This window comes from Opisthocomus hoazin, chromosome 6 (assembly GCF_030867145.1).
Source record: "Opisthocomus hoazin isolate bOpiHoa1 chromosome 6, bOpiHoa1.hap1, whole genome shotgun sequence".
NCBI classification, from domain to species: Eukaryota; Metazoa; Chordata; class Aves; order Opisthocomiformes; family Opisthocomidae; genus Opisthocomus; species Opisthocomus hoazin.
The window spans coordinates 40,484,995-40,498,451 of record NC_134419.1 but is presented as its reverse complement, the minus strand read 5'-3'; the positions used below and the strand labels follow the sequence as shown (position 1 = coordinate 40,498,451).

General features: G+C 50.1%; 1 protein-coding gene across 2 annotated transcripts in view; it reads right to left on the bottom strand.

Annotated features, from left to right (window-relative positions):
- Nucleotides 1-360: 360 nt before the first annotated feature.
- The window catches only part of ZSWIM8 (zinc finger SWIM-type containing 8), a 60,575-nt gene continuing 47,478 nt past the window's right edge, over nt 361-13,457 (bottom strand). The window contains exons 16-26 of one of the 2 annotated variants that reach the window (XM_075422874.1): nt 12,699-12,930; nt 11,767-11,919; nt 10,796-11,018; nt 10,307-10,596; nt 9,234-9,457; nt 8,473-8,955; nt 7,716-7,884; nt 5,250-5,423; nt 3,721-3,840; nt 2,613-2,791; nt 361-1,382 (exon numbers count right to left, since the gene is read on the bottom strand). In XM_075422874.1, the coding sequence (XP_075278989.1) occupies nt 1,179-1,382; nt 2,613-2,791; nt 3,721-3,840; nt 5,250-5,423; nt 7,716-7,884; nt 8,473-8,955; nt 9,234-9,457; nt 10,307-10,596; nt 10,796-11,018; nt 11,767-11,919; nt 12,699-12,930 (2,451 nt within the window). In that variant the 3' untranslated portion in view covers nt 361-1,178. The remainder of the gene's footprint in view (nt 1,383-2,612; nt 2,792-3,720; nt 3,841-5,249; nt 5,424-7,715; nt 7,885-8,472; nt 8,956-9,233; nt 9,458-10,306; nt 10,597-10,795; nt 11,019-11,766; nt 11,920-12,698; nt 12,931-13,457) is intronic. The other variant, XM_075422875.1, reaches the window with a different exon arrangement.

The window sequence follows — 13,457 nt, the reverse complement described above, 5'->3', positions numbered from 1 at the left end:
GGGCCAGCAGCTACTGTGTTGTACGATACCTCAGAAATACAAAGCTGCCCATTGCCACACGATATCGCTGACGTCAGGACCAGAAAAGGAACCTGGCGGCGGCAGAAGTGCCGGCAGAAGCTCCCAGGCTCACCACCAACTCCCCTGACACCCACCAACGACCCAGCCCGCACGTACCTCAGCCTCTGCAGAGGCATGTCACGCTCAGAGCAGCACCAGGCAACAAACCTTTGGCTCACAGCCCGTGTAAAAGCTCTGGCCACCCACATCATGCTGGACTGCCGTTCCCAGGGCTCACAGGAGCTCCCAGGGCAGCTCCACCAGACTGCCAACATCACAGCAGAGAGAAGAGAGAGTCAGTCTAAGAAAACGAGTGTTTAATCAGGAAACGAGAAGAGACAAGGGATAAGAAACTGATTACAGGAGAGTAATACCCCAGCCAAAAGAAACACGATTGTACAACTTGGAACGACCAGGATCAAAACGTCCTATGAGCCAGCAGTGCCCAGTGACAAAGAGCCCAAGCACTTCTGGCAGCCTCCAGGCAGCTCGGTGCCGCCGGGGAGCCTGACTGCCCAAGCTCCAGCCTCTGCCCTCAGCAGCCGCTGCAGAAAGCCGCAGAGGTGGCCCTGGCCCTGCTATTCCAGTCTCAGCTTCTCTCAGCAGGAGGTGCTGAAAGGAATGGAGGGAGCACTGGCTGTGCACAGCAGTCCCAGCTTCTCCCGACAGGAGATGGTGTGTGGAGTAAGAGAAGCCATACAAAAAAAAAAAAAAAAAAAAGTTTACATATTTATAAATGCCAAAATAAATATTTAAGACAGGATCCCCCACCCCTCTAACACGTGCGTAATCAGACTGCAAACTGCTCGCAGGACAGCCTCCAGGGGCTCAGGCAAAAAAGCAGTGACTACGCCACAGGGCAGCCAGCTCAACTTCCTTCTCATTTCCTGATGCTCCCGAAGCCTGCAGCCCACCGGGAAGGAGGAGGAAGAGCGAGCGAAGCAGAGCGCCAACACGCAACAGTGCTGGAGAGGAATGTCATGGTATAAATACATCAGACCAGTGGTTTCCAACAAGTTAAAACTAAAATAAAAAAGACACCAGAAGGAAGGATGGTGTAAATGGAACTACAACTATGCGGGGCAAAGGGTTGCATGTCCATGGAGCTCGGCCTGCTGTCATGGCGAGAAGGTGGTCATTTCCAGAGAGACCCTTTGCCACAGCTCCTTCGTCTGCTTGCTGCGCTTTACGTTCTGGAGAATATCATTAAACTGCATCATGCCCATGGGAGTCAGGCAGAAGGCGCTTCTGGCGCTGCGGATGGCATTCACAAAGTCATCGTAGTCAGCTGGAGTGAGATGGATCATCCGGTGATGGATGTACTGGATGGGAACAGGGAAAGAGCCTTAAGGTATCTGCTCACCACCCTCATGCCGTGCCGGTGACACCCAGAGCTCAAGAGCTCCGAAGGTGACATGCCACATGATCCGGTGACCCCACGAGAGGTCCCAAGGCTCAGAGGCTCTGACAGAGGAGAGGCAGCTCCAAGGACAGCAGTGCTCTACCTTACGGCCAAGGCGAGCGTCCCCTCAGAGCACCAAAAACGCACCCCACGGCATCAGCAGGCATTCTCTCCTTCATGAGCACCAAACCGGGCCACCACACAGCGCAGAAGGGCCAGCTCATGCTCCACCCCACCACGCACCAGCGACCAACCCTCACGCCATTCATTCCACAGGTTGTACCTGGGGACCCAGCATGTTCAGCGGCCACCTCCTCGCTGAGGGGCACGGAAGGAGTAAGGCTTACACTAAGCTGCCACAAAATATCTCCAGCCTTAACACTGTCACTTCTTTCAGCTCCTCAATAAAGGCCCCAAAACTGCAGCTCCAGCTTCTGAGAAAGTCATTTCCCTACTGTAGTACAGAAAAAGAGCTCAAGTGAAGCAGCTCTCATTTCTCCCAAAATACCATCTGGGTGATAGGACAGCTAATCCAGCCTGGACAGCACGTCTACAGAATCACCCTTCTGGTCACTCATTCAAGAGAAGTAGGTACATGTGGGGTGTCCTGTTTTACACTGTTTTAAGGAGTACTGGGTATTCCAGCTGGCTCACTGAAACACACTTGTCCTGGTTTCAGTAAATCCTGAGATATCTCATCCATACTGGCAGCCGACCAAGCCACTTTGACTACAAGTGCCAGCGCTGGCCCACCAGCCAGCCATGCCAAGGCTTTGTGACGAGGGGAGGACAGGCTACCAACAAGGAAGCAAAAAAAGACAGGCTCGGAAGGGACGTGGACAGGGGGCCTGGAAGCATAGTAAAGAAAAAGCACAGAAGTTAAAAAGTACTGGTAGCATTTGGAGAAAGGAAGAAAGCGGACACAGCAGCACTCCACCCTTCGTGGTGAGCAGAGGCGGCGAGAGGCCTTGGAAGAAGCAGTACAATGATGCGGCTTATTCTAGTCCCTGCCGAGGGAGAGGGACGCATCAGGCGATGGGCCGGTTCAGCTGCCGGTGCCCACGGTCCCTACCCCTCTGCACACACGCACACCCCGAGGCAGGCGACGGCCTGGCAGCGTGGACAGGCGGGAAGCCGGGCCCCACATTACCTGCAGGTAGGCCTGCTGGCACCTCTGCACGAGCTGGTGGAAGGCTGGGGTGCGCAGGTGGTTGTGCACGTGGGCAGGGTTGAGCCGCTGCAGAGCTTCCATGATGATCTCCTGGAGCACAAAAGGGCTCAGCACCCCCTTGGCTGCACCAACGCAAAATTGATGCACGTAGTTTACACCTGCACAGGGAGGAGAAGTCGGAACAACAGCGTTAAGGTAAGAAATCAGGTAATCCCCAGCAAGAACCTGGATTTGGAGCACCTTCTTCTCAGCGTGACGTATTCTCCAGCAGACACTCTAGCAAGCTCACAGGGACAAGAGGTCGTTCTGACATATCCATCAGGTCTGAGTAAAGACCAGGTACCACCCCAGTCACTGATATTCCCAGTGCACCTGTCTTTAAAGGGGATATGGAAGAAAACTGATGTGCAAGGCAACTACAGAGGCAAGGACACACCGCGTCTCCTCCCACTGCTTCTTGCCTCCCCATCTGGGAAGCACCTCGATGCTCCAGCCCTCAGCCCTTAGGGAGCGTGGAGACAGTCAAGCTTCCCCACTGCTGCGTACAACGGAGCTCCCCCTGCAGCACGAGAAGCCGTGCCACTAGACAAGCTGTTAACCGAGGGCTTTTTTGTAAGTTCTTACTGCTGATGAAAGAATTAAAAAAAATAAACTGACAAAAAAGATCCAAGAGCAGAGTGGAAGTAAAAACAAAAAAAGACCCAAACAATTGGTGGTTTGAGTATCTATTGCTACAAAAGGTCTTCACAGAAGATGTAAATATACGTAAGAGGAATACCAACAAGACAGTGGAAAGGGAAAAGAAAAAGTTGTTGTTAGAGAATGGAAGAGGTACAAGTTCTGAGCCCTGTCCAATCCCATGCACTTCATCCAGTGCCTCAAAATTCAATAGCATGCCTACAGAACCCAGAAATGGGACAACTGCCTGGATGAAAGAGCAGCTGGGATCTTCTGAAACATTCTCAGAAATGGGATCAGATATCAGGCTCACCCAATCTTTGAAGTCTCACTCTTTGGAGAGCTTTTTCCCACCACAGTCCCAATCCCAGCAAGTGGATTTCTGTTGAAGTACTGCTCTGAGCCTTACCTAACTTCGCAGCTAACCCAAGGAGCCATTTTACATCCTCTGTGTAGGGCGGGCTGCGGGAGAAGTTGTTGGGATGGTCGTTGTGAGCTCTTCGGCCAAGCATCTCCAGAGCCAGCATCCCTGTGAGAAAGGGGCAGCCAGAGTCAAGCAGCACTTCTGCCCAGTAAGACTTCGTCTAGCACTTCACTCACTGCAACACAACCTGATTGGCCTGCCCTTCGTCAGCAGAGAATTCCCTAGCTGCAAAGAGTCCAGAGAGAAACAAAAGGCCCACCTTGGAGCCTGTCACCACAGGAAGCGTCTGCAAGAACTTCTGGATCTGCTGTTCCAGGCTGGGAAACCTGCACAGCCACCACACCTCACTAGAGCTGCACAGAGACACCCCACTAGCACCGACAGCAGGGTCAAGCAGATAGCCCCAAAGGCTGTGCTACAAGAGGTGTCCTGAAAGCAATGCTTTTGCTCCAGATTTGCACCAGAGAAGCTACCCACATCAACCTACTCGGCTGCAAGACAACAGGCCAATGCTGAGCTGCAGTATTGCCGATCTGCAAACATTTCCTTTATTCCACTACAGTTCTTCATGCAAATCTTCCCATTTAAAAAGCTTTAAAATACCAACAGGCACTATGTCTTGATCTTCCAGACCCTCTTCCTCCACCCTCTTCTCTGTTATTCAGGCTACTAAACGTCTTTCGAGGCTTACCACTTACCACCGCATGTTTCCACTGACATCTGCATCCCTTTCTAGCTGACAAGTACTTTCTTCTCTAGCTTTCAACAAAAAAAAAAAAAAACCACAACAAACCCTCAAGCAACCTCCAGATCGTCTTCCTTCCATTTTCTGGCTGTTTCTTTTCATTTGCTGCCCTGGGCTGACTCTGCTTATCTTGGAGGCTCCGTTCTCCCTCCCCAGGTATCTCCTGGGTTGGACCATGACTGTATCAGTAGCTTACTGCAACCTAAGCTCAGTCGCAAACGCATACACTGATATCCTTGGGCAGTTCAGGCAGAGACTCTATTTCTGCATAACCAGTGTGACTGGGGAAGGAATGCTAATTACATCCCCACTCTCCACAAAATATAAGTTTCCTTCATGTCAGTCTTCAACAACCTAGCTGGCGAGGCACAGGGCACATGTCCCTGTGCCTCTGAAGACTCAGCTGGCATAAAACCAGAAGTGTGACTGCACCAGCCATGAGCAGCAGGAGCTGAACCCCATTTTTTCACAACTTACACAACCACATCCTCAAAACCCTATCCAGACTCCTTTGCATACACCTGCTGAAAGGCCAGACTCTTCCCAGCTCTAACCCAGCCAGCTTTCTCTTCTACCCTGACGGCTCTCAACAGCAACTGTTCAGTCCTCCCTTGCTTTGTCTCCATTTTTAGCCTCCACATAGGATCACGAACTGGCTTTCCCCATGGAGCTAGGTGCAGTAGCAATTTGCCAAATGACGGTGAAAACCTGCAGCCCTGCCCTGAGTCCCTCTCGAGGGGGCCACAGAAACCCGCTTGGCTGTCCTTACCAACTCGGTATGCGGAGTGGAGGTAGTGCAGACCCTGGGGGCTCACAGGCTGACTGTGCTGCTCATCCTCGGCAGGAAAACCCCCTGTAACAAGGGAGTTGGGCTGTGAGGACAGAGTTGTCAAGGAAGCCCCCTGAATCGCTGGGAACGTTGATCCTGCATGGACACTTCCTACTGAAGAGAGCAAAACAGCAGCATTAGGACCCACCACCAGCCTAAAAGAAGGTTTACTTGGGTCATCATCTCCCTCACCTGACCACCCCCTGTCAATGCCGTGTTCTTTTCCCCTTAACAGAATAATACTGCAACCAAAAACCACAGACTTGCAGCTGAAATACAATGAGCTAGATATATCTCTATTTTGTTTGCAAGCAGGGCCTGAAGGGGGTCAGTTATATGGTTGTCCATCTCTTTTGCAGTATACCATGAACATGTGCATCATCCGTGTTTTACATGTAAATACATCTGTTGACTCAAAGGTCTTTGCTATTATTAAATGACACGTCTGGCTCTGATATCTTGTCCAAGGAAACAAGCATGTGCATGTCTACACCTGATGAGAAACTGCTGAAAAAAACCATTGAGCAGGAACTCGGAGATCAAGTCCAACATTGTGAGGTTCCTCCACACTGCTGTGAGACGGCTATGACTCCATCTGCTGCCGTTCAGGAAGAGCGTTACTGGAGGCCAGCCCCCAATCCATCCTCAGAGAGAATGGCCATTGCACACGCTGGCAGCACATAGCAACAGTAAAAGCAGCAAGGAAACCTGAAAAGCTCTGTCACCTTCAGGCAGATAACTAGTATGGGCAAAATCAAGGGAAATCACAGGAAAATCCATTACACATTGTCCTACCTAAGCTTGTACAGACAGCAGTTAACACCGAGCCAGTAAGCTGTACTCTGACAAGGGACCCAAGCTTACCTAACTTTCCCTCTCGAGAAGGGAAAAAGCAAGGTTTGCCTGAGAATTCCAGAGCAGAAATGCCACTAGGTGTGTGCACATTGTCACCCTTGTTTCCTTATTTCACAGCTGCTTTGTGGTACTACTACACCAGCTTGGGCAACACTCCAAGTTCCGATTTCTCCTCCTCCCCTGCCACCTCCAGCATTTTTTTTTTTAAAAATGTTTACTAGTGTATAGTTGAGTACCTGAGAACAATGTGCCTCCCAGGAAAGATCTGCCTGACCTCCTCAACCAAGCAGACACACGGTGCCAAACAACCCACAAAGTGGGGCAAAATCCACGCTGCATTTGAAGTCTGGCCAAGGAGCACAACCCAAGAGAATGAGCTGAATTGGTGCCAGAGCTCAAGTGTCACCACACGACTCTGTACTCCAGGAACAGTGAAACAGCATTTTAAGAACTGAAAACAGTTTATGCAAGCCATAAACAATGGCAACTGGAAAGGGTGGGGTTGTTTTCTCCTTTTTAAGTGCTCTAGGATGAGTTAGCAGTTCTGGAAGGTTCAGAACTCTCTGGAGGAGTCCAGAAATGGTTTCTCGTAATTAAGAGTCACAGTATCAGCTGAGGACTAAGGCTGTCAGCAAAGGATGCTCTTCAGATCCTGAGGCCTTCAGGACTATTCTACTTGCTTTTGTGGTTGTTTTTTGGCATCAAAATGCAAGATAAAAACCACTGACAAGATTCTCCTGATAATCTGGATATGAAGGAGGCCAACAGAGCTCTAAAGTGTTTTCCCACATCCCAGTCTTCCAGCACCTGGTGAGTTGCGACACACTGATAAGCAAACGTACAAACAGGCAAACGTCACAGCCTCTCCAGTGAGGGGATAACAGAGCCTGGGTCAACCACGACCCACTGCTGCAAAACCCCACGGCAATGAGCGCCTGTCCACAATTCAGTTAACACCTGCTGTTCCAGTGCTGCACATCACTTGGTGGGTCTTCACCACCACCGCAGCCCCAACACAACACGTTAGCAGTCCTTCAGACTGCCACAGATATGGTCCTGCCAAAACATGTCCTCTTTACAGGAGTTCCACATTTTGGGTACCAGCTGCTTCCAATCCCTTCGGGCAGGAAAGACATCTATCAGCACTACTGCAGCAGAAGTCTGCGCTGCCTGCCTCCTGCGCTCTACTCATCCGGCCCAAAGGAACCACAACAGCCTGCTCAAGATCATCCCTCAAGCAGAGGGGGAGTAAACCTCTAAGAAGTTAAGGTCAGAAAGGCCAGGAGGGCTCCAAACACACTTTAGTCTGAGAGGCCAAAACAGTCCATGCTGGCACTTTAGCTAGACAGAAATTAAAGCTCCACTACCTGAATCAGGCCCCATTATGAATCCCAGGACCGCCCAGCATGCGTATCTTCAGGATGCAGTGGATTTGGCTAGAACTTTTCAGTGCAAGAACCCTGGTCCTGCCTGTGGTACTGGACCCGGGTACAGCTAGGATGCACAGTAAATAAACCTACGCTACGCACAGCCCAGGGCTGTAACACTTACTCGCTACGTTGGAAGACAGTGACAGTCCTGTCTCGCTGTGATAGGGATGCACCGCAATCTGCGTCATGGATGGGACCGGCACGCCGGGGAATGACACTGCTGTAGCTGCCAGTGATGGTGTCGTTACCGAATAAGGGTACTGAGCTCCTATGAATGCTGGATGGACACCCTAAAACAGAAGATAAGTAACAGTCATGTCTACTTCGCCTGACCGTTTAGAAGTAGTTCAAAACACAATGTCCTGACACAAACCCCAGAGCCTCAGAAGTCCAACCTGACAGGGAGGAGGAAGCACAGAAACCACTTTGCACCACTGGACCATTACAGCTGCTTGTTCCTCCTTTAATCAGTTTGCAGAAAACCACTCCAAGAACTTTCAAAAACAGGCAGAGGTTAAAATAACCTTTACTTGGTTTTCCCTCTGTTGTCTCTATCTAGTCTGCAAGCTCTCAAGCAGACAAGCTTTCTGTCCAGTGCTTTCTGAGAAACTACAGAGCAATAAAAATTAAAAACTACTGGTGTGTTATATTTTGTATTCTCTTGAGACTTTACGTGCACCCACAGAAGGCTCCTTCTAATGCAAAAGCTGAGCTGGGGAGCCAAAGTGTGCGTCACAAATAGGCAAGTAAGTGAAAGCAGAAGCTAGATCTCAAGCCACAGGAGGCCTGAGCCCCATGTTCTCCCCAGCCAGACGCACTCCCTATGGAAGCAGCCGCACAAAGTCACCGTAAATGAACAAGGCACAGGCAAAACTCACCTGCGGGTACGCCGAGCCAGGCACCGGGAAGACGGCCGGGCGCGGCATGTGCTGGATAGTGTGTCCAATGTACTGGGGGTTACAGGGGATGTGAGTCTGAAGGGTGGTGTAAGGATGGAGGCCCTGCGTGTGCGTATGCGCCATCGCCGGCCCTGCCATTGTGTGCTGCTGGTACATGGTCGACCCCACGGAGATCACCGGCATGACTGTCGCTGCCGCGGTTACCGCAGCTGCCACCGTTACAGTGGTTGGCTCAGAGGTCACCCGGTTGTCTGTCAACGCACGTGCTGCTTCAGAGGCAGCCCGGGCACCGCTGGCGCTGCAGCCAGTGGCACCTTCTCTCTGGGCTGGCGTCCCACCAACAGTCTGTTCGTAAAGCCAGTACCACTGGTGAGCGACTTCAAAGAGGACTTCTGGGTACACGCCACCTCCTTTGGCTGCCTCTTCTACTGCCATACAGGCCTTTTCCAGCATCAGATTGTCCTGCGGGCGGTGAAAGAAAAGCAAAAGTGAACCATGCAAAACCAGAAACACCAGTAGGCAAAACTACAACAGGAGAAAAGTATCCGGCACTCTGCTACGGGGAGCAGACAGATCGCAACTGTGCAGTGGAACAACCAGAGCCACTCATGAAAGATACGACAAACCCACAGAAGCGGGATTAAGGCTGTCCAGTAGCAGAGGAGCCAGTCCCACACATAACAGCGTGTCCTTGACGCTGCAGATCAGCTCGCGCCAGCCAGCCCCCATGTGATGCTCACCTGCTCCTTACACTGCACCAGAGCCCTCTGGATCTCGTTTGGGTTCAGGGCATGGGCATGGGGCAGGCAGCTGAGGGCCAGTTCAGCAGCTGCCCGCACCATGTTGGAGTCTCTGGCCCGTGAAGCTCTGTCTGCCAACGATGCCACCTCTGGGGGAGTCAAATGCCCATCCCAACACTCCACCAAGATGTTCAAGGCCGCGCTGCCAATCTCCATGGCCTGCCCTAAGAGTAGCAGAGAAGACTCTCACACCACTGCATGCCTCGCACAGTCCCAGTCAGCCTTCCCTCAGCAGGAGGTGCACTCCTCGCTCCCTTCAGGAGCGGCAACAGAGCCCAGTTGCTCCCCTTAGGCTTCAAGTCAAATTTAGGCTCTTTCTCTGAAAACACAGGACTGGCAAGAGCCCTCAATAAGCGAGCAGTGAGTGAGGGTACCATTACCAAAGTTAAGCCAAAGATGCATTTGAGGCAGTGAGAGGAACTTGCTATAGCTGATTTTTGTACCCACAAACCACAGCCTGGACTGTCGCTCTATTTCCACCATGTCAGGAAAACAGGGATTTCCAAGGGTGTGTTTTTCAGGCTCTACAATCCACATGACTAGAAAACAATGAGTATGTCTGGGCACAAACAGGAGGAGGGAGGAAAATGAAATGCTGAACACAGTCAAAGAGCATGTTCAACCTTGACAAATGTCTGTGTCTTCAGCAGACCCCCAAAGGAGAGGTTAAGACCAGTCTCTGTGTGAGAAATGGTCTATGGCTCCGAACACTGAAATGTGTTGCAGTACAGACAAGAAGAAATGGGTCACAAGAATTTTCCAGGCCAAAACAAGCACCACTGTGTAAAACCAGTGGTGCTCAGTCTACACTGCCAGCTGTGACAGTAGGCATGGTGGTGCTGGGTTGATGGTTGGACTTGATGATCTTAGAGGTCTTCTCCAACCTTAATGATTCTATGAACAGCTTACATGGCTACCACAGCACATCAGCATCACCATTTTTGGGCATAAGCTCGCCTCCCTCCCCTCCTCCCTGCCCAAAAGCAAGCTTCCCGATACAGTTTTGCTGTAACCTGTGATCCACGAGACGTGGGAGGAGTAAGTTCGAGAGAGCCAGTTGGGAGACACAAAGTTGTGCAGCCCTAGTGCATACAGCCCAATCTCGAAGGCGCAGAGGTGAAGGTTGCGGTGTGGTCCCTGGTGCCCACCACTGGAGGAAGGGTGGGTGAAAATGGAGGTACTGCTGTTTCCACCTGCTTTGATAAGGACTGTCTTAGCCAATTCAAAGTAGAAGTGAGCAGCTGCCTCTGAGGGCTGGTTTGGGACGTGAGGAGCATGGCTCTCCAGCCGCCTCCCTTTATACCTAGAAGAAAAGGACAGAGGAACCTTTCAGACAGCAACAAATACCCTACGTTCAGTAGCTGGAGTGCAGAGGTCCTGTGTCCTCAGGGTCCAGAAGAAACAAAGCAAACACTCCCAGGGAAGTACATCCTGACACACCCGTGCTAGCTCCCTGACATCAGGCCTAGAGGTTGCCTCCGTGCATTGGTATTATTCATTACCTGCCAACTTCCACAGTCTTTGCACGCGCTCCCCCACTGGCTCTCCTGCTGCCACTGGAAGAGGAAGATCCCAGTGAATCACTTGAAGAACTGCTGATGCTGTCACTGTCCTGTCCTCTGCCCCAGGATGTTGTTGCCCATCCTCCACGTAGCGGACGCCGACTGAGCGTTGGAGAACTGTCAGAGGTGGTTTCGGGAGCGCTGCTGTCAATACTGGCCATGCCTACAACACCAGAACCAACACAGTAATGTCACCAGAGCTGGTAAACGAGTTTACCTACCCACATTGCCCACGGGGCCAGCTAAGATCAGTCATGTCAGCGACAGTCAGCCTTACAGCTGCCAGGTGTTCAACTTTGCAAATTAAAAGAGATTAGATTAGTCAGTTCAGCCACAGATATCAGTGTCATTTTGCAGTTCTCAGATTAAAAAGCAGAAGAGTCCAAGAACAAGGTATCTTTCGTTCCCCCTTCACACCATCTGCCAAGCTTTGTGGCAGAGTATAACAACAAGAAGCAAATAAACAAAGTCAGGTTCCACAGATTGTACGAGTACAAAGAAAGCGCTTCTGATATATGCTGCACAATTTACACACAGGTTCTTCGCGTCCTCTGCCTCTAACTTACAACCTTCCCAAGAGAAGTGTAGTGAGGCAGCAGCTCCTCTGAACTTGTTTCTGGACCCAGGAGCACAGTGCTCCGTTCCCAGAGCCCAGCAGCCCCTCAGCTCCAGATATCTACTCCATCGCCCACAACATACCTGGTGTGAGAAAGGTATGGCTAACTTGCCATACAGAAGGGGGCAGGAAATCTGTGGAGCAAAACCCATTTCTTCACACCAAATACCTCAGTCGGCTGCTTCTGTAGTACAGGGAAGGCTGACAAGTGGAGTGCAAGAGCAAGGGAACTGCCGAAACCCCAGCAGGCTGTCTAGTACAGCACCAGATGCTGCACGAACTAGTCCATTCCTACCTGTGTGTTTCTTCTTCTGCCTGACAGGAGAACCCCAGCATCTCCCATTGTATCCACCTCGGTTTCCAAGGGCCAGACGACTGGGGACCTTTCCCTCTTGTTTCAGGACAGTGGCCTCTGCAGCTGGCTCACAGGGAGACCTCTGAGAGCTCTCTGCGTAAACAGGACAGTGACAAGGTACACATTATGATTTGTTTCTGTATCTCTAAAACCAGCTGTGGCCATTTAAAAGATATAAACATCAAAAAATGCAAGATTTTTATAAAATGAATGGTATTTATGAGCAGGATTATCTCAGTTTTCTTTCACTATTAAGCATATCATCTGACACCAGGCCAAGAACATTTAATCTTAACAACTCAAGATTTGGAAAATTGGCTGCAACTACATAAAAATTTTAGAACAAAAAATGCTCCAGCAACCCTAACCTTATTGCAGTTATCCTCAGCTAGTATTGAGTTCTTTGGGAAGAGTTAAGGGAGCATCTGCTTTCCACCAAATGCTGCCCTATGTGTTGTTTGCCACCAAAGTGGAGGCACAGCTTGAAGAAAACCACATTTATCCCTAATGCCTTTCAGCAATCTTAGTTATTTATCTGGCACTCCTGACTCCGTGTGTAACTTTTTGAAATCCTGCACCTCTGTGATACAAACCTAAAAGATGGAGTCACAGTGGTTTTATGTGAACTGGTTATACAACTGGTTTAAGATCGGAAAACCTGAAAATTCGCTTGAATTTCTATGCAACAAGAAGGTGTGCAGAAATTGATCCAGCCAAACAGATAACGGGGAAATGACATTCTGGTAACCACCAAGGAGCCAGATGGCAATATAATCCCTGTGACTACCTCCCAAACCAGACAAAATCCACAGTTCCAGTTTCACGCTGGTAACAGCAGGGTTTCAGCATAGCCCTTACAAAGCACCTCTTACCCTGCGCACTCTTCTCCACGAAGTTCTCAGGACTGCTCTGAACTGCGGTGCTGACAGCAGCTTGCTGAGTGACAGCAGTCCCTGGAAGCTGCTGGATAGCTGCAGTGGAGTGGGCAGCGTGTTTGGAAGGAGATTTTTGATTTGCTACTGTAGGCTTGCTGGATGAGTAGAAGGAACTTAGAGTCTGTGGTTTGTGAGTTTGACTCTCTCTGTCCAGGAGTTTGTCTAAAATCTTTAACAGCAAGAAAAAAGAGAAAAAAAGAGAAGAGCTTAGCAGAAGGGTGAGAGAACAGGCATTACACTAAGACATAGAGGGAAAGTATCAATTCACCTTCCTGGTGGGCTATAAATTCCATTTGTTTCAGAAAAAGAGAAAATGCTTATTCTCTAGAAAGTAGGCATCGTCTTCCCGCAACAAACAGTTGAGAGCCATGTTGTCTCTATTACTGAGGAAGCAAAGATTCATTCCTACTCAGTAATAGCCCCATTTTCACTTCAAATAGCCACTAGCTTTACTTGAAAAGCACCCAAAACTCACAATAAAGAATTAATTCTGGTACATCGAGGACAGAACGGAGGACCCTGTATTTAGTTCTGCCAGTCATCAGATGTTCTTGTTTAAGTCACCGAAATTCTGTGCTCGCCATTCAAAAAAATCCTGTCACACCATTACTGAGAAACTGGTAAAGCCACAAGAGAAGCTGCCTTCTACCAGCCTACAATAACACTTTCTTGTCCTTGTTAATTATGTAACTGGGG